The sequence below is a fragment of the Neopelma chrysocephalum genome, unplaced genomic scaffold (genome assembly GCF_003984885.1).
Source record: "Neopelma chrysocephalum unplaced genomic scaffold, ASM398488v2 Primary Assembly neopelma1_43, whole genome shotgun sequence".
Lineage (NCBI taxonomy): Eukaryota > Metazoa > Chordata > Aves > Passeriformes > Pipridae > Neopelma > Neopelma chrysocephalum.
Window position 1 is genome coordinate 23949571 of NW_020897702.1, and position 24974 is coordinate 23974544.

At 40.3% G+C, this 24974-nt stretch overlaps 1 protein-coding gene across 4 annotated transcripts in view; it reads right to left on the bottom strand.

The window, feature by feature from the left end:
- Nucleotides 1–23615, bottom strand: part of PRMT8 (protein arginine methyltransferase 8) — a 59045-nt gene extending 35430 nt beyond the window's left edge. The window contains exons 1-2 of one of the 4 annotated variants that reach the window (XM_027677690.1): nt 23346–23615; nt 22260–22403 (exon numbers count right to left, since the gene is read on the bottom strand). In XM_027677690.1, coding sequence (XP_027533491.1) covers nt 22260–22334 — 75 coding nt within the window. In that variant the 5' untranslated portion in view covers nt 22335–22403; nt 23346–23615. Of the gene's footprint in view, nt 1–22259; nt 22977–23022; nt 23194–23345 lie in introns of those variants that run through there. The other 3 variants (XM_027677689.1, XM_027677691.1, XM_027677688.1) reach the window with 3 other exon arrangements.
- Between the last annotated feature and the right edge of the window lie 1359 nt (nt 23616–24974).

The window sequence follows — 24974 nt, forward strand, 5'->3', positions numbered from 1 at the left end:
AAATAAATAAATAAATAAATAAATAAATAAATAAATAAATAAATAAATAAAGCTGTGATGATCTGTGGCTCGATGTCCTGTGGTTTTGTTTCCATTCTTCACTGTAATGAGGAATGGAAGAGGTGGATATACTCAAGCATACTGGTTATTTTGTCAAAAGATTGACACCTATAAGTAAATCTGGCAGACTAAGAAACAAAGGCTAGACCATCAGGGCTATGGTGTTTCTGAGAGACATTCTTGAATTCTCAGCCTTTTTCTGACCCAGTACCATATATCTGGACAGCTAGGAAGAGCATCCTTTCTAATAGAGCTCTTCTAAATTTGGTGCCTTGTTAAGAAGTATGGGCTTTCTGGTTGTTGTATATTACAGCAGCCTTTTTCCTGTTCCAGAATCCAGTCTGAACAGCTGACTCTGGTGTGTGGATCACAAAGCAGCACAAACTGCAACCAGCAGCTTCACAAAGCCAGTGTCTCTTACAGGTGGAAGCTTCTGGACTCATACAGATTTACAGCTATGTCTGACATGGTAACACTGCAAGTTCCTGCTTTCCACTGGAGCATCCTGACCCTTTTAAAGGATTAATGAATGGCAAATAAAACCAAATTATGAAGAAAAAAAAATCCTTCCTACCTTCCTATCATTTTAAGCCTCTCCTTTTTTGACTAACGAAGGTGATAATTTAATTTAATTTCATTCTTTATTCATTAGGTAGAAGATGAGTCAGTAGTGAAAAACAGGAAGGCGCCTTAATGCATGGTCCTCAGCCTTTCAATGTTGACTAAGTGAAATTCTGATATCATCATGAGAATTTAAAATTTAAAACTGAGGTCAACTGTGAGAGTTAAGATTGCTATTGTCAACCATAATTGGTATTACTTGTATAAAAATTTGAAGTGTCCCTAGTACCTAAAATAACCAGTAAAGGCCAGGGAGTACTTAAGTTGACTGATCCCCATGGAATACTTTCCCTCTTCCATCTAATTAACCAGAAAAGAACAAACAGTAGGTATAAACTATGTTGTATGTTTTCCTGCATCAGATTTTCCTTCTGAGATTTCTGGTTTTTGGGAGTTTTGGCAGATCTCTTGCCTCTAAAGTGCTACATCCAAAACTCTCTAGAACAAAAGCAATCCAGACACACAGATATAAGAAGTGGAAACGCCTGTTGTTCTGACAGAGCTGTTAGAGCCTTTGCTTTCGTGGTTGTTCAGAGGGCAGGTTTGAGGTATGACTACTGCCTGTCTATTGTTGAAAGTGAAAAGAGGAAAAGCTGATAGCAGAATTTTCCATTTGAATTAGGCTACAGCCTCTGGGAAATAAAGAACCTTTCCAATTTTAGTGTCATTTTATTTCTGATTTGCCTTTCAGGGAGTCGCATAAGGGAAGAAATATCTCTGCATTAATAAAATGCATCAGGTCTTCCAGATGATTTTAACATATTGGTCACAAACTCAAAAAATATATTAAAAAAAAAAGTATCAATTTAATTCCTGGGCATTCCTTGCAGACTCACCTCTATATTTGGCAGTGATAATTGTCAACATTAAATGCTTGCACTGATAACAATATATAATGTCCCGTCTGACCTGACTGGGCAAGCACTTCTATACCATCAACAAATAACACACAGCTATGGGGTGCTGTTCAGGGGCTGAACTCTCCCTACCACTTCCAACTCCCATTCAGGTTTGTTGTGGCAGAGTGAGAAGGTTGCAAAGGTGTCATATTGCTAGACCAACACTGGCTTATAACTACAGGTGTAAAGTCTGCCCCTTACCCTTGTATTCTGCAATACAACTGATCAAATAGCACTAGTCCTGCCTCTTTTTTTGAGACAGGATGGAAACCCTCAGTTTGATGTGTGGCTGAGTGGAGTCTTCAAGACCTGTCAATCCAGCACTAGTTCTAGGACACCTGGGTACTGTGAAGCAGTATCTGGAACAAGGGTAAATGGTTCTTCGTCTGTGCATATGAATGAAGTTCAGGGTTCCTGGTGAGTCATGTTCTCTGCTATTTGGGTAGATTTGGCACTATGCAATCAAACAGAATGAAGAAATCATTCCATGCTATGTTTCCCCATGAGTATCTCAAAGCCTGTATCGTTATTTAACAAGTCACGATTCAGCTCCTTTTCCTCCTGTAATGTGGGGCTCAGTATGAAATGAGCCAATTTTCTAGGACTGCCTTTGCACGAACTTGGACTAGCTGGAAGGAGGATCTAGGTTTCTCACTACTCTCTGCCCTTGTTGGCTCCTTCCCTTCTGTGTGCATCAGAGACGACTCATCAGTGTTACCTTAATGCTCCTTTTCTACAGTATAGCTCGCAGTGTAGGTAGACTAAAAGACTGCCCTTGCATTTCTTTGGAGAATTCAACATTCAGTGTGAAAGCCTCTACAAAAGAAGCCTCCATAATATGTGGTGGGTCACCCAGGTAAATGGATGTAATTCCACATAAATTCTGAATTACAGACAATTTATCATCATGGCTATGAAACCAGGAATGGTGCATAGGGATCTATAGTCAGAGCATTAGGGGTCTGTTAACAGATGGTAATTAGTTCTATTTTAAGGATGGCTAGGCAAGTCAGCTCTTTTTGTGAAAAGAAAAAAAATATTAAGGACAAGGTCATTTTCTGAGGCATGAAACCCTTCGCAGTTGTTTTCACTTTGTGGTCAACTACAGGCCAGGGAAGACATGTTGCTGTTATCTGGAAGCAGTACACAGAATGTAAATGTGACTCAAAGTTTTTATTGATTTTCAAGTGAGGAGAGATAGATATTCATGTGCCAGATTACTTTAAAATTCCTCACATCACAAGGCACAGCTTGTTGTAGAAATAGCAACAGAAGTTATAGAAGCCTGCACTGAAAATACCAAAGTTGAATGCAGTGAAAAGGGTTTGTTGCAGATCATTGCATAAAGAGATATGAAGATACAAAGCCAGAGAAGCGTGAACTTTCCATTGTGATTTTTTACTGGTTTTTACCATCATTGCTGCTGCATGAGCATCTGCCTTGCTGAACAGATCATGGTTCCAGTGATGCACAACTAAATAACAAGTGATACACCCCCTTATGAGAAACTCCTCAAGATGGACACAAAATGGAAAGGAAAAAAAAAGAGACTTGGTACTTTCAAGCTACTTCACATCACCCTGGCAAGTGCATGAAAATCTGTTGAGGAAAGCTTGGGGGGAGCTACAGTCTCCATTATCAATGCTCATAATACATTTCTTGTAGGGAAAGTAGCTGTGCCAATGGATGGCCTCTTCTCCTCCCCAGCATCATCTTGGCTGACTCTCTAGTGACAAAGAACAAGAACCAGAAAGTGCTAATCAACTATAAACCCAGTTATTTTTAGGCCTTTTTTCAGTATTAGGCAGTAAGCTGAAATTCACAAGAAAAAGTAGAGCTCCACTATTTTTAGAGGCTAATTATTAACAAAAATAACCAGAGTATTCTTTCTGTACAAATTATTTTCTTAAATTAGCAGAAAATTTAATGGAAGGCCTCCTCTGCTTAGCGAATTTCTGATGCGCTGATCTCTGAAAGTCACTTTGCTGCTGATATCCCAGTCTTCTCTTCCCCTCTCACTGAGTTTCAGCTGTTTCACAACAGTTCTAAGAAGACACTATATTCTGTAGCCTTTGCTGAGCTTTAGTATGGAGGAAGGGAAAAACATCCAAGTGACCCCCTACTCAATATCCTAGCCAAGCTTTTGATCTACACTTCAGTGTAGTTTCAGATGCACTTCAGCTCTAGAAGAGGTCTCTGTTTACAAGGTATCCAAGTTTATTACTTCTTACCCTCTGAAGGGTAAATGAGGACAGAAAGGAGAAGACTAAGAAATGGTAATTCCTGAGCTGAAGTGCCAGAGAAAATCAGCACAATGACTTACAGTTCATCACTGCTTCAGAACTACCAGCAAACAGGCACTAACACTGAATGAAAGTCCCATATTTGGCACTTCAGTTTGTCAACTGGCAAAAACCAGCCTATTTCCCTGCACAGAGCAATGACACCCTGCCACCTCCTTTGAAACTGTACCTCGGTGGATCTTAATATGTTATAGCACAGGCTTTCTCTTGATCACCTGACAGTCTTTTTTTCTTCTGTGTTGATTTTAAGTCCATCTCATTGTGTGACATTGAAGGAGTCAGTCGTCTCTTAATGTGGGTTATCAGAGAATTGCTTCCTCTTGCAATGGATGAAACCCCTAGAGGTGGAATGTAACTCTCTGAATGAACCCCTACAAATGAAGAGGGCTCACTGGAGATGGGTAAGGATGAAGTGCCCATGAAATTCAGGGAATAATGCAGGGTGTGACTGACCACATCTGTTGCAAAGAAACTGACTTTGGTGGATCAACTCGTGGTTTAAATGAGCGTGAATATCTCGCTGGGTTAGCCAGATATGCGTGGGGGGAAGTGATTACATAGCTCGGACCAATGTAAAGTTCAAAAGTTGAACAACTAATAATTTCAATGAGAGCATTGGGGTTCAGCTTACTTCTACTCACGTTTTTCTTCCTGGTAACAGTGTCAGTGAGCATATTACAAAAACACACTGGTATTATGATTGAACTGCAAACTCGTATTTTGCTAAGTGTAACATACATTTTTATTGCATTTTCGGTGTATTTTGTATTTCTGTACTAAATCAGAAATCCCATGTAAAGTCAACTGTCTTCACATAAGACATTAATAAGTCATTTGAGATTTAATGTTACACCCTCCATGCATGGACTATTGAAAAGAAACTGACCAAGAGCATATTAAACTCTAATGCCTATCCGCAATTTTTATTTTCATTTGTAATCATTGGAATAAAACTCTTGTGAGGACATTCAAAGCTTATTTTTTTACCAGATGTAAGGGGTCCAACTGTAATTAAACCCCTGGGGAGAAAACTGGCAGAAAGCCTTTAACTTGTGCTCAGGAGCTGCAGCTTCTAAAAGGAAATCAGTAGCTTTTCTGCCTTTCAAACATGGTAAAGTGTATGGTAGGAGGAAAATTCTGACTCTGTTCTCTCCTGGGCTCCTCAAGTTCAGGAAGACACTTCCCCTTGAGACTTATAATGAAGAGTTCATCTTCTCTTCTCTCTCCAGGATTCTCTAGGAGTCAGAATGTATGAATTTTATACTGAATGTTTCCAGGTTAGTTAAAGTATCACAAACAGCTGACTTTGAGCCACCTCATCACTATAGATTAATGGGCTGTCTCCATCCTGTGTTTTGCTGTTACAACGTGCCTTCACTTCCTTGCTTGCTGCCATTTTCATAAGGGATTGTCAGCACTTTGTGTCTCAGCACTTCCATTGATGCTGATTCACAAGGCAGCATATGTTACCGTGCGATGAGTGCATGCTTGGCTAAGATGGAATGGAAACTCTTGACTGATTTATGGACGCAACATAGAATGCTTTGTCCACAAAATACAACCTGTAACTGCCCTGAGAGTTGTCAATGCCTCTTTTGCAACAAGCAACTACTACTTGCACCACACAGTGTCAACTGAAGCTGAATCCTTCCTGCAGGTCTCAGGCATGCAAAGACAATCTTCATTTTGCTGCCCAATTTGTGTACACATGCCCTTTCGTGCTTTTCTGTTGACATCCCTTCTGGGTTCTGATTCTTCCTTCTTCTGTGAGAAGATTTGGCTCTGCCAAATGCATTCACAGGAGCAGCTGGGTAGTGAGACCTCCATGTACATGAATGAGTGGTTCATCTTTCCCTTTACTTATGCAGTAATAGAGAAGCAACAGAAATGATTGGGGTAGAATAAATACAGACAAGCAAAACAAATGATTGCTGTAGAATCAGTACAGACTGAAGTATTTCAACTTAGAAGAGCTGTAGATCAAAAAGGAAATTACTAGTGACAACATGAGCAGAAAATGTAACTGACAGTAGAAAGATCTGTATAACTGGGCTTCTGTTCAAATTAGCCTTGCATTGATGCTGTGTAAATAGGTTGATTAGCATGAAGACTGATGTTCTCTGATTGAAGTGCTTCTGACCTGTGAATTTCAATGATTCATATGACTTTTCTGAACCTGAAAAGCTTAAGAGAGTGAGTCTCATCTTTAGAAAGGTTTTTACTATTCACAGTTGTGAAGAAACCTTGAAAAAACCGAGTAAAAGTTTCTGTGTACTGAAAGGTCTATAAAAGGAACACATTGACGCAAATTCAGTGTCTTTTTTTAGCTAGTCTTATCACCTTTCCCCATATAAGGTTGCCATTATTGTTCTTTAGCCACAGTATGGGCACAGCATGATGTATAGCAATGCAAAATTATTTGTTGCACCAACCCCATCTGTGTTCTGATGGTGGAACAGACCTTCAGTTTTTCTTTCCTTTTGATGTGCTGTTGGCCAAAAAAACTCTAAAGTAAGTAAAATTAAAAAACAACAACAAAAACAGGGACTTAAAGGATAAGACTGAAAGTTTCACTTGCTGGTTTTCTGAACATTGACATGATCTGAAAAACGGGGAAAAAAGAAGAACAGAAGTAAAACTAGTGTTTCATTTCAAGATGATTCAAGGTTTTATTGACATGGAAGGGTGTTTGGTTTTGTTTGTTTTTTTTTTTTCATTTCTGGAACATATCAAGCTTCATGAGATCCTGTTTCTTTAAATATTTCTCCTGTTCATGGAATGATTGGAAACTGAATGGGATAGAGGAGAAGAAGCATCAGCTCTCACTTCTGAACTGGCTGCACATTTGGAATTAATGGGTTGGGAGAGCCTTCTAACGAGAAGATTCTGAAAATGCAAAAAATCAGAAAAAAAGTAGGATTTCTCATAGGAGTATGCTTTCAGGACTGTTATACAAATGAAGAAACACTGTGCTTGGTCTGTTAATATTACTGAAGGTTGGTCGCCAAGCCACCTTAGGCTCTGTTTAGGATCAATAGAAAGAAAAAGGTTTCTTTAAAGTATGAGTCAGGTTTGAGGTGGGCAGAGTTGCCATTCAGAGGTGTTTGTCTCTGCTGATTAGCAGACCACCAACTCAGACACCTTGTTAAAGCATTTGAATTTATGAGCAGATTCCAGATCCTAGTTAACCCATTCAAAGAAAAATTAAAATCTTATTTTCATAAGACTTGTTGATCCAATGATAGAGAACACTAAGACCCTGTCCAATGAGTGTATGCTTGTTAAAACAGTACGGAAATCAAATTACTGTAATCAAGAAGATTCCAAAAGGGTGATTTGAATTTCAACTCTTGAACCTTTTCAGGAACTTAAGCATTGCAAAAGGCTTGTAAAATGGCTCTTCTTTAGCCACGGAATCACTAGAGGTAAAACCTTTCAGCAATACATAAAAAAAGGGCTTATTTTTCTCCTTTTAGTGACAATATAATAATTTTCAGCAGAACTCTGAAGCATGATGCAAGTCAGAGGAATGCAATGTTCTGCCACCAGCAGAACACAAATTGCGTATTACAAACAATAGGGTTTGCTTTGGAGACCATACCATGGAGAAAGATCTAAATGATTAAAAGCTGAAGGAAGAAAAACAGAAACTGACAACAGCATCTCCCCTATCTCCTTAAAAAGGTCCAAATAAATAATACTATCTTTATGTAACCTAGGATTTCTCACTAAAAACAAATGATAAAGCAGGATTTCGGTTTTTAAATTTGTGTCAGTGAAGTCATATCCAGAAGTTAAAAAACTTAAAATAATGCAAAGTGATAAAAGCTAAATATAGAATTGTTGGCTAGTACCTTAAGTAATTAATTGACATAACTTCCTTTGTTCTGGATTGTACAGACTGTTTAATCCAGCAACTGTAATAAATCATTGGTCCTTTTCATTTTATTTAGGTCTCAGTTCATCAGGTGTAAAAAAACCCAGAGTCAATAGAGATATGAACACACTCAGCATTTCACAGGTTTATGTTTGAGGAAAACCAGAGACTGTGTTCCTTTGTTACAGATTTACCAGATTTTTAAAATATCAACCAAGGAAAGAAGATGAATGTGATGTATTAAATAGATATATAAAACTCTCAGCTCTTCAATTTTATTTATATATTGTGTTTGATTTCACAGAATCACATACTCATTGAGGCTGGAAGGGACCTCTGGAGGTCATCTGGTCCAACCTCCCTGTTCAAGCAGGACCAGCTCAGGCATATTGCCTACATCTTTGCCCAGATGGCTTTTGATTATCTCCCAGGGTCTCCACAATCTCCCAGGACAATCTGTGCCAGTGCTGTCATCCTTCAGTAAGACAGCATTTCCTGGTATTCAGAAGGAATCTCCTGTGTTTCAGTTTGTGCCTGTTGCCTCTGATCCTGTCATTGGGCACCACTGAACTGAGCCTGGATCCATCATAAAATCACAGAATGGTATGGTCTAGAAGGACCTTAAAGATCATCTTGTTTCACCCTCTCTGCCATGGGCAGGGACACCTTCCACTGGACCAGGTACCTCAAAGTTCCATCCATGCACGTGCATAATGACCATCAAATTTTAAGCTGGAATAGCCAATGACTTGGGAGGCCTGGGGTCCAGGCCAGGGTTCCCTGGGCAGAGGGTCTGTGCTGCTAAGCCCAGGAAGACTTGTGAACGTGCAGCACATAAGGGACAAGTGTGTGAGTGCTGCATATTTGCAACAAACACCAACCTGGACCAGCTGGGAAGTGGAGGATCCTGTGGGGAACTTTCTGGCCTCTGAGACGTGTAGGTGTTACAGAATTTAAGAAAACAAAACCAATTGTATATAGTTGCTGAATCAAAGGTGTGAATGCTTGGAAGTGATCTAAACTGAAATAGACAAATATTTTTAAATGGTCCTTTTCTGAATTGGGAGCCTCTATTCCTAACAGCTCACCAAGTTAGTTGAATTTAAACATATTTTAGAGCTCTGTTAGTACTGTATCTAAAATATGAGTTTGTTATTTCAACTTGAAATGGAAGGGTTTATCCTCCTATGATTCTCCACAACTAAACTGAATTTTGTCACAACACCCATACAGAGGAACACAGTGAATATAAAGGAGGTAAAGGAATTTAAAGCTAGGACTTTTCCATGAAACTGCCTTTTTAAAAACAGAGTTTCTCTGTCAACATATGTATATATATATAAATTTGATGTGGTATAAGACTTTAACCAGGATTTTATCATTCTAGCATGTATGAGCCCACAGAGGCACAATAGTGTCTTCTCTGACACAGTTTTATTAACACTGACAACATGGGTGCACATGGGTGCACAAAGAAATGAATGTTACAGCATAATATGCAATTCGAATTTTGTGTAAATATAAAACATTGTGTGTATATGTATATGTATGCACACACATACACCTGGTAAGTCATTTCCAGAATCACAGAATATGCCAAGTTGGAAGGGACCCACAAGGATCATCTATTCCAACTGCTGACCCTGCACAGGACCATCCCCAAGAGTCACACCATGTGCCTGAAAGTGTTGTCCAAATGATTCTTTAACTCTGTCAGGCTTAGTGCTGTGACCACTTACCTGGGGAGCCTGTTCCAGCGCCCAAACACCCTCTGGGTGAAAAACCTTTTTTTAAAATCTAACCTAACTCTCCCCTGGCACAACTTCAGGCCATTACCTTGGGTCCTGTCTCTGGTCACCACAAAGAAGAGATCAGTGCCTGCCCCTCCTCTTCCCCTTACGAGGAAGTTGTAGACTGCAATGAGGTCTTCCCTCAGTCTCCTCTTCTCCAGGCTGAACAGACCAAGTGACCTCAGCCATTGCTCATACGGCTTCCCCTCAAGGCCCTTCACCATCTTCATTGCCCTCCTTTAGACACTCTCTAACAGCTTAATGTCTTTCCTATGTTGTGGTGACCAAAACTGTACATAATATTCAAGGATTTTGTAAGTAAGCATATTAATGAGTGTTTAAGGAACTGTGTGGCTGAAATGAAAAATGATCACAATGGTAAGGCAATTATTGAATTCTTACATAGCATAGTCCTGCTCAGGTTGTATATTGCATTTGCATTTTAGTTCTAAGATGAGGAGTAGAGTAACTTTCTTGATTTGAAATAGCGTGACTGAATATCTTTTGGTAATTCATTAATTATCAGACTCTGGAACTACACTGGATATTAACGGGTTTTTTAATGGTGATGGTATTTTGTAACTGCATTGAAGCAGTTAATTAAACTTAAATCTCAAGTTTAAAAATCAAAGTAAAAGAAAGCTTCTCATAAGTCTGCCTCCTAGTTTCAGCTGGGACAGAGCTCATTATCTTCCTAGTAGCTTGTACGGTGCTGTGATTTGGATTCCATATGAAAATACTGTTAAAAACACAGTAATGTTTTGGTTGTTGCTGAGCAATGCTTACTCTAAGGTGAAGACTTTTCAGTACCCCATGCTCTGCCAGAGAGGAGGTGCACAAGAAGCTGGGAGGGAGCATAACCCAAAGGATAGCTGACCCAAACTGGCCAAGGGGATATTCCATTGAACATCATGCTCAGTATATATATAAACCAGGGTGAGATGAATGGGACCTGCTGATCGCTGCTCAGGGATGGGCTGGGCATCAGTCAGTGGGTGCCAAGAAACTATATTGTGCATCACTTCTTTTTCTCACTCCCTCTCCATTTCATTAAAATACGTATTCTTAGTAATAGTATCAGTAGTTGTTATTATTATATTATACTTTCTTTCTATTATTAAACTCTTCTTATATCAGCCCACGAGTTTTACTTTTTTTTTTCCTCCTGATTCTCCTCCCTATTCCCCCAGGGAGTGAGGGCAGTGAAGGAGCAGCTGTGTGGTACTTGTTTGCCAACTGGGGTTAAACCACAATAGTTTGCTTAGTAATGGAGAAAGAAATATTAATCTTTCTTCAGATTGTAAAGGTCATCATGTATACTTTGAGACTAGTCTTCATTTATAGCAAGGCCAACATATATGTTCTTAATCACTCTGTAAATTTAGCCTAATGAAGTATACTTGCTCATATTTGGCCATTAAACATTATTTGGTTTTGTTTCACCTAGTGTGAGAAATGTCATTGGAAAAGACTGAGATTAATAACCTATCAATTCCAGGCTTGGAATATTTGTTCTCAAGAAGGTTGCAAATGCCTCACTTGACTTAAATGTGTTTTCAGCAGTTATTTAAGAAACTGGATATGTACCTATCATTCAGAACAGAGGTAGTACCACTAGTTCAGTGGAATTACACCTGCTCCATATAATATAAGGTAGGTAAGGAGGGTTTTTAAATATCCTGCTGGCATGGAACTCAATTCTACAACAAATAACCATGCTGAGTGCTGCTGACACACATGAGCAAACCAGTGTGTTCAGCTTTTCTTGCATTATTAATCAAACATTTACTGAAGTGTTCAAAAATCTTCAGTGAGCTATGTTAACTACAATGGGTTCCATAACACACCTGTTAAAAACATAGTGTATTTCAAAAGCAGTTGCTGAGAGTCATGTTGATACAAATCATACCTTTTTAGCTTTGTGTTAATAATTGAATAAGCTTTTGCTATTTTAGACCCATCTTTTAAATACAGTTAAGAAAGGGATACAAGAAAGTACACTCCTAACATTTTTATACAATCACAAAACAGAATGATGAAAACTATTCTTGAGCAAAACCACTGGTGATTCATCGTTCTATATACAATTTTATATATAGATGTGAGCTGGTTTTGGATCTATATGAATCGCAAATAATTCTGCTGAAACTGATGCATTTACATGAGGGTAAACCTGTCTTGAGCTTAGAATGCCTTTGTTTCCAGTAGGCATGTTTAGAATACTCAGTTTTACCTGGTGGAAATAGGTCTTGCAAACATAAATACTTTTGTCTTCCCTTTTACAAGGCAACAAAGATGTATTTTATGAGCACTAAGGAGCACTATCTTTTTTTTGTTGAGAAAGGAACAGACCTAAAAGATAGAAGGATGGCACACAGATTTTTTTCTTCAATAAAACAATGGTACTGAGGCTACAAGAATAGTTTCACATTTTCATGAAAATCTCACAATAATAGGTGAAAGCACCTTCTTTGCTTAAATCCTTATCTATCTTTGTCTTCCATCAAGTTTATCTACTTTAAAAAAGTTCTCTTAGAAAAGCAGGACAGAAATTCAATGCCATATATGGAGAAAACAGAAATATAAACCCATTAGCCTAATTTTACAATTTTTAGACTAACCTCCATTAAAACAGCATACACACTGCCATGATACTAGCATTATTTAAAAAAATCTAAGAAATGTGAGATGGAGTTTGGCACTGGAGGCTTGAATTAATCTCTTGGTACTGAATAAGAGATTCAGATAGTTAGCAGGACACATGCATCAAACCACCTTGAAAATTACAATCAGCTTTTTGATTTAATAGAATATAAAGATTCAGCAATTCAGATATAAATAGAAAGGTAATGTAGTTGAAAGAGCAAGCTAGGAAAATGATCTTCTCAGTAATATTTCAGGTTCAGCAATGACGATGTGACTGTGGGGTGAGGTGAGGTGAGAGCCAGAGTGTGTGCCTGAGGGGGAGCTGTGGTGAGGTGGAGCTGAGGTGCTGCCCAAAATCCTGACATGGAAACTAGTGAGGAGTGTCGCATGTTTTTCAGGCTCTACTTATTTGAATGGTGATTGAGGTGGGTTTCAGATGTGTGCGCAAAGGTGTAATAGTGGGTGAAAAGCTTTCCTTGTCAGCCTCTCTCACAGAATTGTAAATCTGTTATTTGTGAGATTAATAATTGATTAACCATTTGTGAGACAATGCTGGCAAAGGCATTTCAACAGAGAATTTCAAGGAAGCTTTAAAATACACACCTTGATAACGAATTAAAAACAGTCATTTTCTATGCTATGTTCTTTCCTCATTCATGATTGGTGCTGGTGGATCACAGGCCTAGAAATACTTACTGTCTCTTCTTATTCCATAGCTGACAAACATGTCAAAAAGTCATGAAATCCTGTTTTTATTTTTTCTGACAGACAAGTTGAGATTTGCATTAGACCTTACCAGCTGTTGCCAAAACCCCTATTATTTCCTTATTTACAGGCTGCAAATGAGTGAATTGATTCACTCTTCTGATGGCCTCCTGCTGCCTCTGCCTACAGCTCCTTGGTTCCTGACACGTGTTGAATGTGACGATGGGACAAGTACATAGCCACTGAAAGGAAGGCAAGGGAAAACGTGGGCCTATTACCAAATGGAGATGCTACTGCATCCCTGGTGACAATAGATGTGGAGAAGGCCAAGTTACTCAGTGTGTTCTTCAACTTGGCCTTCACTGGTAAGAATGCCCTTCAAGGAGTCACAGTGTGATTCTGTAACATTTTGGCGGTAAATTTAAGTAGGATTTCTACTGTTCCTGCTCTTCTCTGTATTGTTGACTGTTTCCCCATCTCTCCTCTCGTCTTCCTTTCTCCCTTCCCTTCCTTTTCAGAGTCTTTCCTTTCTTCCCTCCCTGTACACCTGCCCACCCACTTTCCTGCCTGCCTTTCTTCCCTCCATCCTTTTGTTTTGCAGCTTCACAAAATAATTTCATGACATACTTTGACCTCCAGTAAATTTGAAAACCACATTCTATTTCATAACTAAATATAATATTTTCCATAACAGGACTGTTACTTGAGGGTAATTTCATGTTTGCCACTTCTAATCCCAGAAATCTAAGAGATCATCAAACTTACACCAAGCTGCAAAGGATTTAACTGAAATTTTAGTCTGCAACATATTCTCCTGAACAATAAAATGTGTTCCCTTTTTTCACCTTCTCTGCCCAATAACTGTTCTTGCATCTCAGTTTTCTCTTTTGCATCCTTGTTATGCTTCAGGCTTGCAGAGCATCTAGTGGGCTTTATCAAAGCAAATGGGACTGAAGGGTAATAATCTTTTTTTAAGGCTCAACAAGAGGCAGAGCATCCTTAACAACTGCTGAACAGCCCCCGCTCCCAGTAAACTTGGCTACTCCTAATTAGGTTTAAAGCACCATGACTCCTAAGGAGACATTGTGATGTGGCTAACGCTATCCCATTTTATTTCCTTCTGAAACAGCTGTTCTAGATATACACTTAGCAAGATGCAAACTGTGGGTAAGAAGCAGTGGTGCTTTTTACATTTGACCTCTCCTTCTAAGGAAAAATAAATAAGAAACATCTAACCCAAAACCTTGAATAAATCATGCCAGATAGACAGCTGGGCTCAGTCACAAGGGATTTTTGCAGAATACACTTTATTGATACTATCTGGCCATGTGCATTTAATCAGTTAGTCTTCCGCTAAGTTCTTTCAGCTAGGAAAATATTCTTCCTTTTCATTCTCATGACAATTTCTGCAGAACCTTTAGTTGAAAAGAGGTAAGCAAGATGCTATATCATGCAATGGTCATGGGCCTGAGAATATGACCTGTAAGAAGAAATTACTGTGTGCTGAACTTGTTTAATTTGTGAAAGAGTAGACTAAGGGACAAATTAATAGTAGCCTGCAACTACTTGAAAGGTAGTTACAAAGACAAGGGAAGCAAACTCTTCTCAATAATGGCAGATGATATAACAAGATGCAAAGGTCACAACCTGCTGGTTTGGAGGTTTAGATAGGACAATAAGAAAAACTTGTTCACTGAGAGGTCTGTGCAGCACTGGAATAGATTGCCTAGAGAGGTAGTGGAATCTTTGTGCTTGTTATTTTCAAGACTTGGCTAGAAACAGCAATGGCCAACATGCTGATGACTGTTCTACACTGTGTGTGAGGTTGCATGAGATGTTCTATAGCAGTTCTGTCTAATCAACACATCTGTGTTTCTGCATACTGCTGTGATCCCTATTTATATAGGACTCAGTGGTGTTATTCCTGATATATCCTAATGTAACTCAGAGTAAAAAAAAAAAGAAGTATATACCCTGTACTTCAGACTGGCTCATGTCTAAGACAGGGCACATCATGACGTATGTGGTTCTCAAACAGAAATAGTTCAGAATGTGTTACAGGAAGGGTAATTACTTCCCTGTTTGTGACTGAGGAGAAGAAAATCGGCAGCTAGTCTTCATCCCAAGCTGGGCTCAAGTTTCACAATGGATTGATGAATAGTACAAGGATGTAACTAGAAACTGAAATAAATGCTAACATCACCTTTCTTCCTTTCTAAATGAGAAGGTCCACGACAGAAATAAATTTGGATTGGTGGATTGTTGCTGGAAGGCTTTGGCTTGGTCACTTGTTATTCTGGGCTCTGAGTCTGGGTTTCAGCTTTCCTATTGGAAACGTAAGCTCTATGGCCAAAAAAGGACAAGAAGGACAGGAGAACTGCAAGGCCACACATTGTGGCCACTGAGAGAACACTTCAATACTAGTCCTTGGAGACCACTACATATTACTGTTTCCCAATCAGTATATGTTTACTTTCATCATACTGTTACAAGAGAGGGAAATGCTACCTTTTCTTTTAAAAAGTCCCAGGCACGATGCAGTCCTCAATACACACAAACTTCCAAGCGCGTGTCTTAACTGCAGGGCAGGATATTTTAAGTGAGGGAGAATATTATTTTCTTCATCTTCTTTATTGTGTCTCTGTCAAAAATTTTAGCTAAACATTTTGTTCCCAACATAATACCCTTGTAAAGGTTTTGTTACTGAAATATTCTCTTCATTTTGGAAAGCAAACACATTGAGATTTTATGATCACCTAGCATTTCAAGCTCAAAATACAAAGTAAAATTATCTCTAATTTCTGCACTTAATAGAGTTTTCAGAAAAGCAAACTTGGCAGTGAATGCTTCTTAAAGTGAGTCTGCCTTATTTCCAGTTCTAGTCCGTAAATCTCCAAATTGTTGATGCAATAAAATGAAGATAAATAGATTTTTTAATCCAGATTTTCAAATTGAGTTTTTAAACTATTCAATTTCAATTGACTATTTCAATAATGTCAAACTATTTTTATAGTTATTTAGATCATGGAAAAAACCCCAAAATTTTACATATATTTTAAAATTTTTGATTTTTTGATTTTCACAACTGAGACCTGACAAACCTAGCTTCTAAGAAATAAATCTATACCTCTTAAATCATAGAATCATAGCATATACTGAGTTAGAAGGCGATCATCAACTCCTGATTCTGTGCAGGACACGCAAGAATCACACCATGTGCCTGAGAGTGTTGTCCAAATGCTTCTTGAACTCAGACAGGCTTGGTGCTGTGACCACTTCCCTGGGAAGCCTGATTCAGTGCTCAACCACCCTCTGGGTAAAAAACCTTTTCCTGGTATCCAACCTAAACCTCTCCTGAGTCAGCTTCATGCCGTTACGAGGTCACAAGTGTAAAGAGATTGGCACCTTCCCGTCCGCAAGTTTAATTTCAGTTTAAAACTGAAATACTAAGAATGAAATGATGCCCATCCTCTCACAGTCACTGCAAAGTGACTAAGCTCCCATGCAAGAGCCTGAAAGCAATAGCATGTCAAGAGACTCCATGGAGCCAGTTAGTACCTGTTCAAGAACACAGGAAAGAGCCAGGTAGGCAATTGCTCCATTCTGGAGGGGTTAGTGGTTAATCTCCTCTTTGCTTCCTTGAGATGAGTGCTTCTTGTTTCTGTTATTTAGAGGTTATTCCCAAAGAAAGAAAATTACGGAAAAGACAATCCCATTTTATGCAAAACTCTAGATCAAAATAAAGATTGTATTAAAGCTAGTGAACAGGACAGCAGGTAGCAGGATTCTCTTTGGAATCAGAGGTAGGAGCAACTAGTTTCATCACTTACCCCCTTCAGCTGTTCATTACCTCATCTGTCAATGGACTGAACTTCATTGCAAACTCAGAAAGGCCAAAGCAAAACGTTATGAAAAGAATAAGCTCAATGCTTTTTTACCTCCATGTATTTCTCTGCTCTGCCTGTACCATTAGGCTTGTACAAGCCTTCATCTTTCACTATCAAGCTGAGGGTGAAGTTCTGGAAGGCATGTGAGCTATTGCTAAGCTCATTTCTGGCATGGGTGTAGAACAATGACAAAGGTGACAAACCTTCAGAATTTCTTGCTCTCTTCTTTGAAGTATTTGGTGCTTTTCACAGACTGAGGCTAGGAAAAAAGAGCCATTATAAGCCCACTCACTAGCATGGAATCTCTCTTTTAGTATTGGCACAATGACACAATATGATCTGGTCTATGATGTCATGAAGATGAACCATACCCTTTCTAAAAAATACCAGTCTTCTTGACACTAAAATGTTGTTCTCTAAAACAAACCTATGTTGGCACAGGATGATCCATGCTAAGATATATTTATCTTGAAACTCTGCTTTGAATGGTTGCTGTTATGCATTACTTAAGCATAAATGTTTCTTCATCTTATCTATATTATTAATGCCAACCAAAATTTATTTTTTCAATGGGACCAAAATATTATGGTCAATGTCTTGAGCTTTTAATATTAACCTTGAGAAAGGAATGGCATGCATTCAGCTATATGTTCAGCTGAGCTAAATTAATGTTCTACACAGCTGAAGTTGTAGAAGATAGCTCAGAGACATATTTCTACTCCTCCACTCCTAAATTGTCTAGAAACCCCAAAAAACCCCTATGACTATGTTAGAACTGCCTTGTTACTAGCCTAAAAGCATGGTTTGTATAGTTCTAGTAGGAGCATTGTAAAGGATCAAAATGTGTTGAAGTGGAATATTCCCTGCTTTAACTCAGAGCTGCCTCTATAGCCCTTGGCAATTTGGCTACACCCACAGTGAAAGATTCCTCTCTGACATCATGGGTCGGCTTTCTGACCGCCTTGTCAGCAGTGCAAAACATCTGGATCATGATCCAGTGGTCTGGTCTCTGTGGCTCACCTATACTACTTGCACACACCAGCTACCACAAGTTTTCCTGTTCAAAGTTACGTGACACAGGCTTGTGGCACACCACTCAGTAAGATTGAAATTTATGTCAAAAGCTGCTTCTTCAGCTGGCTATCTGACATCATGCCAGATCTTTCATGACTTCTGTTAGTCTAAGAAGTACACCACATAGCAGTGCTATTTCTCTTTTGGGTAAACATCACCCACTCATTAATGTTCATTCAAATACGGCAATTTAATAACACAAAATAAGAATTTTCTACGACACCTTTCACTAATAAATCACAGAATTCAACAGTATGAATGGGAAAGATCAGAGGGATTAAATTATATCTCCAAAACCATATAGTGTAATAGCCAGGAGCAAAGCTTAGGTTTACTGAATAAATTCAGTCCACTGTTCTCTGTTGGGCACACGCCTGCTCTGCTTCTGTTAATTTGCCCATTGGTAACTTATTAAGGAGAAACCCTTCTTCCTACTCATAAATCACAAATAGAAGCTCATGATTTCAACAGACTTTACAACCTCTTTCCCCCCCCTGCCCCAGTAGTGGTATGGTGGGATTTCATGTAAATATGAACTCCCCACTTCTGATAACTGAGCAGTTAGTTACTTTCACTGGTCTGGACTGCATGATACCAAATAAGTTCATCTGGAGGAGGAAGCACATCTGTTAAGCATGTTACCCCAAGTCTAACCAAAGCCCAACATTTCTATAATAGGACATTTAGTGAGGACTCTGTTGTTACCACAAATAAATTAACTAATCTCTCCATTCTTAGCAATGATACAAAAATCATTTCTCTCTACAGACACTGCAAAGTCTTTGGCACAGATATTGCTTTTTATGAAGTTACTGTGCAAGTACAAATCCAGACCAGTTTCAAGTTCTAGAATTTTTCAGTCAGCAACTAGCCTCTTACATGTCTATGTCTGCTGGATGTGCACATAAACCTCGGCACTTTGTGCTATTGAGCATTTTGTGCTCACTGCACCCTTTCAGTACTTAAAAGAGGCCTGTAAGAAAGATGGGAACAAACTTTTTAGCAGGGCCTGTTACTATAGAACAAAGCATAACGGTTTTAAATTAAAAGAAGATAGATTTAGACTACATTTATATCTAAACAAGGCATAAGGAAGATATTATTTACAACGAGAATGGTGAAACGCTGGCACAGGTTGCCCAGAGAGGTGGTTGATGTCTCATCCCTGCAAACATTCAAGGTCAGGTTGGACGGGGCTCTGAGCAACTTGATCTAGTTGAAGATGCCTCTGCCCAGATTCTATGGTTCTATGATTCTATTCCTTTCACATGGCATAGGTTCATAAGTTACATTCAGGCACACTTGCGAAAACACACTTCTTTCAAACTATTTTAGCAAGTTTCCTATTAATGGGACCCCATAACCTTCAGTGAGGCTCTAAATAGAGAAGACTTAGGGGTTTATTCCCCTTGACTTTTATTTTTATACAAACCACTCGGGCTACTATAAACACATACAAAAAACCCACTAGTTACACTTAAACCCTGACAGATCGACTGATATCAGGCTGTTATCTGTACAATAAAATTACAAAACTATTCAGGGTCTGATCCAAGACCTTCCACTCACTTGACCAAGATGTAAGGCTACAGGAATACTAGTAATGTAACTATCTGTACCACGGGAGCACCTTTCTCTAAGGTGCTCATGTTTTCTGGTAACATGATGTGTCTTCCTCGACTGGGAAGTAATGCTAGTGAGTAGTAATGCTACTCTCTTGTCTTCTTGCTTGAGGAAACATTGAGTATTGTCTTACTGTAGCTTTGGTTTTCCCTTGTTTGTATTTGTTGTCATCATTTCTTTAAGCTCTTTAAGCTAAAGACCTAGCACTGTGGTCATCAGAGGGTAGTTAAGGGAATAAAAGTTTCTCATGTAATGTCCATGTTCTTTGACTTAATATATTGTTTTAAACTGCCCTGCTACTGAAAGAGAATACTTGACATATTTGACCAAAGCTTAGATTCATGTTCTTAGTTGTGTTAGATTTAAAAGAAGAAAACACCAAACCTCAAATATAAAAAATGTACTATGAAGCTGTAACATAAGTAATTAGGTCAAATTAATCTGAGTAAGAACTGGAAGGTCTTTGGAATGATTTGGAAGTGGGGTATTTTGATCATTTCTTAAATGTTTTAATTCTTCATCTCTCATTATGGATGATATTTTTTATATCATGCCTATCACCATGGCATCAAAGTTCTTCAGAAATTTAGTATCAAATAATGAGTATTACTGGTACCCCATTGGTTTCAAATGAAAAAAATTTATACCAATTCTGAATTTTCTCTCACACTGCGGTAACTCCAAAAGTGAGATATTTTGTGCTGCATTCCTTCTGTCACAGAATATTTGCTAACTTCAAGAGAAAGTTAGAGAAATACAGGTTTGAAGGTCAAACTAGTATCATATGACTTTGCTAAATATAGATGCTTGACAAATGAAAGATCTTCAAAGGTCTTGGCATATTTTGCTTGGTGCACTTCTACATCTGCACATATGCAAACTACTTCTCTCAGTACATGTCAGAAGTATGAAAATTATTAAAATAGAAAATATCTAGGCATGTGTTACAAATGTATCCCTTTTGGTGTTCTTGAGGTAGAAGGGCAGCAGGATATGCCTAATCTGCAATATTTTCACTCTCATTTCACAAATCTGTCACTGATGAGCACTCCAAGGAGATGAAGCACAGCATTTTAATGTTCTTCTAACTTGTATGCAGCATTAAAATGAATCTGTCATTGTTTAAAAAATCCTTCCTCATAAAATAACATTGCAGTGTGTGCAGCATTGCACAAACAGAAAGATAAACGACAAAAATGTGCTAAGAGTGAACTGACATAGAAGAGGAATGTTTAAAGAGCTCTTCTCACCTATCTTCCCTGTCTAAAAACGATTTCCATTGAAAAAAAATGGCTTTGAAAGGAACTGCCTATGCTTGTACATTTCTCATTGCAATCCTGTCCTGGGATCCTGGGACCTATAACGCAATATGTGCTGTCAGGACTATGACAGTTTACAGATGTGCAGCCAGACTTCTTGCTATTTATAGATGCCTCTTCTGCAAACAGTACTCCATGGGGTTGTAGCGCAGTAACAGGCATGTTCGTTGACTAAGTGCTTACATCATATTCATTTAAGAAAATTTGGCTCTTCACCTGGCATGGCAAAGGAGGCATATTTATGAAGGTCAAGCAGAGAGAACATTATTGCAAAGAGATATGTGGAATTCATGAGTGAGCAAGACACCTACTGGGAGAACTAACTGAAAGGAGAAGACATTTGGCAGAGATGTTGAAATAATAAAGGATGGAATAGTTATGTGTTCACTCACACTGAAGTGATGCTTTTGCTCTTTATTACCCCTGCAGGGCAACTAGGGAGAAGGTTCAGTGCCACCCGTGTGTGTAAGGGCAACGTTGTAAAGTTGGCTGGGGTGCAGTGTCCTTTGTGTCTGTGCATGGCTGTGCTGCATCTCGCTTAACCATGTGTTAAGTGTTCAGTCAGAGTGCTAGGCACAGTTTATTAATAGAAACAGGGAGTTTGGCACACGCTCGCACTTTCGCCTGTCTCCTTCTCACATGCTCCCAGAGATGCTGGGACTGCATCCTGCATCCTTCTGCTTTTCCAGACCTGAGACTTCACACACTGCTGTATCCCTTGAGAAGTCTCAGTGAGGTCAAGATAGCCCCAGACAAGTAAACAAGGGCTGCTCAACCCCAATGTTGAGGAAACAGAAGGTAACGGGCGGAGGGCCGGGGGGGGGGGAGTAGATTTCTTGCAGAAAAACCTGAGATCCCGCAGGGTACCCTCCCGGCCTGAAGGCAATGCAAAGCTATTTTCGGCAGTGCCCAGGCCAGCCGGACACCCCCCGCCCCGGGCAGCTCCGCTTGGTAATATCTCGGATGCTGCAGAGACGAATGCTGCTAAAGACCACCCCGACAATCCTAGCCAAGGCTGCCGGCGGAAAGCACCGGGAGCTGGCCAAGGTGCTACCGCAAGAGACAGTCTGTCCCTTTCGGCCTCCTCAAACACCCGAATTATCGTTGCTCACACCCCCCACTGCCTCCCCTAGACCCCTTAACCCTGCAGAGCCTCCCCTCCGCCCGGCCACCCAACTTCCCGGGGATCCAGCCGTGGAGCGGCGGCCCCGAGCAGCCCGAGCGCCGGGAGCGCTCGGCGGGGTGCAAACTTCTCTGTCTACAGGGAACGGGAGGAACGGGGGGAAGTATGTGGGGGGAGAGGGGGGGCAAATGCAGGAAACTATAGCAGCAAGGCAGGCAGGAGCTGGACGGAGGGGCCGGGAAAGTTCTTCTGCACTTACTGCTGCTTCTGCTTAGGGATCAGTGCTCGGGTCTGGGGGAGCGCGGGCGCCGGGCTCCGGCTCGCATCCTTACCTCGGTGCTGTCGGCAGCGTTCTCCGCCATTTTCCTCCTTAGGAGCAGGCAGCGGGAGGAGTGTTTCATTCCCATAAGAGCTAGCCAAGGGGTTGGGGCTTCGGGGTTGGTGTTTAGGTTTGTGTTTTCAAAGATCTCCAAACACTGGTGTGCGCCAAAGGACAGGGAGAAAAAAAAAATATGGAAAACAGCAATAAATCAGTCAGCTTTGTCCTTTCTGCGTCGTCCACAGGAATATTTGTCTCCTCTTAGCATCGGGAGCTCCTCGGGCACTTTCAAGTCCTCCTCTTTCTCCCCTCTCCTCCACCTCCAGCGAGTTCTTGGGGTGGGCAGAGAGAGGCGGCACACACTCTTCAGGTTACACTATAAGGCTGTCGGGCTATGAGTCCTCCCCTTCAGTGAAAGCAGTCAGGCTAAACAGGAGAGAAGCACCAGCTAAACTGAACTTGGGCGTGCAGTGACCAGCTGGGCATCTTTGTGTCCTGTGGCTACTCTTCCAGAGGCAGAGGGAGCCAGAGACAAAGCAACAGGACAAGGAAATCATAGCCCTTTATTTTCCTTCTTTGGGCTTCTTTCTTTCTATGTCCCAAGACACTTCCTTTAAAGATGGTCACAGAATTTGCCACCCTCTTTCTATGAATGTCTTCTGAAATAGAAATCCCTTCTCCTCCTCCTTCTCCCTCCCTCCTCCCCCCCTCTCCCGTTCTCTCTCCTTTTCTCTCTTCTCTTCCCTTCCCTCTCTTCTCCCCTTCCCTCTCCCTGCCCCTTCTGCTGTTGGGCAGAGCTTGGTGCCCTTCGCTGGGAATTGCACTCACGTGTCTTTGGTAGAAAAAAAATGTTATTTCAAGCTCCCCCCATCCGTCGCCTACACGCTCTCACACACGACACACGAGCACGCATTCACACGTACACACACACACACGTTGTCTCCTTCTCACGCAGACAAGCACGTTTTTTTTTTCTTCCCCATCCCTCCTCTTCTTTTGAATCAGCAACACTTTTCTTTGCAAGGACTCTCGGCAAGGCTCTTAGAGAGCAACCGAAGAAGTCTACTCCAGCTTCTTTCCTCTGAGTTAAGTAGCAAACCTGCTTTCTTAATATATCTTCTCGTGTGTGTGCTCCCAGCTCCTGTTTTACTTGAAGTTTTTCAGGAGGATCCACACTCCGTCAGATAGCCGTAGACTGTAGAAATATAGTCCCGATCCCGCTGCAGCTCCTGCTGAAAAGGGGGAAGGAGGAGCAGGGGGAGGAGGGGGGAAGAGGCGGAGGGAGAGGTCTTGTGGGGCGGGAAGGGAAGAGGCTAAAGGTGATTTGAACTTGTTTTTAGCCTTTTCCTAATGACATCTTCCTCTGTAGGAGTGCATCGCCACCTTCCCCACACATTTATTTTGCTCTCACTCCTCCGGGCACTTTCTGGTTCTGAGTTGTCAGCTGGGAGGATTGGGTTTACCTCACTCGTGTTGCTGTGGGTAAGGGCGGGAGAGGGGGCGTATTACATAATTAATCCTTCCAACTTCACTTTCTGCAGCTCTATCTCCAGCCCACTGTTCTCACGTTTCTGTTTTGTTTTTATATGGAGGAGGTGACAAAATAATGCTGATGTGTGGGTGCGTGTTGCTCGAAGGATTTCGAGGACCAGAACAGGATTGCTGCTCTCTGAACAGTTTGAAATTATTTCCACTGGGGGTGCCAATGGAGACCTGAAGAAGAGGTTTGGAAAATTACTTCTGATGCATATTTTAAGGACATAGCCAGCTCAGATGCTTCATCAGTAACAGATTATGATAGATCTGGGGTTTTGAATTTTGGTCCCTTGCAGCCTATTTTAATATCTTTCAATTAGAGTTTGTCCTCGGCTGACCTCTGGAATACTGACATACCATGAAGTACTGCCAAAAAACAGGAGGTCCCTGGGCACACAGGAAGCAGAAATATTCCTGGGGGTGGGGGAATGAAAATAGAGTACGTCAATTAGAGAGTAGAGAGCAAAATTATTCTCCTGCCCCATGAGGATGAGGAGGTGGGGCCAAGAAAATTAAATAAGCAAATTTCTCCCTTTTACTTGAATGACCCTCACAAATTCTTGCTCAGACACAGATCAGTAGGTATGCAATAGATTCAGGAATTTGTAATATATCACAAGAAAGTAAGAAACCTGGGGAAGCAGAAGGTGTGTGGTATGCTGAAATGTCAAGTGACAATGACAGTATGCCATGTCGAGTACAAGGGTAATATATGAAATGGCTTCAGAATATGAGGGTATGTTATAGACGCACATACCATACAGCTTGAGACTGGACCTCTGTGAGATACTTTGCAGAGCCATTTGATCATTCAGTTTTTCACAAGCTTCTGATTTCCCCCTATTCCTTTCAGCTCACATATACTTTAGCATCTCAAGTTCTTTCATTAGCTCCACACCATTGCTAATTTTTTCAATAATCATCCACACCTCCTTTGTTTAAATAGTAGAATTTATTTTTACACCTTCTAGGCGTGAGGCTAGAGGCTCAAATAATGACATAAGTGGAAGCAGGCCATCTCTTTTCTTTGGGACATTCACAGAGCTCACAAGGGTCTTAAAACCCTTCAAACATGAAAACCCGTACAGTTATTGCTGAATATTCTAAAGCTACCCTCAAAGTCTTGGGCTATGGATGCCTTTCTCATCAAGTACTTCAATTTCTAGGTGGAGGAATAAGTGAAAAATAATCT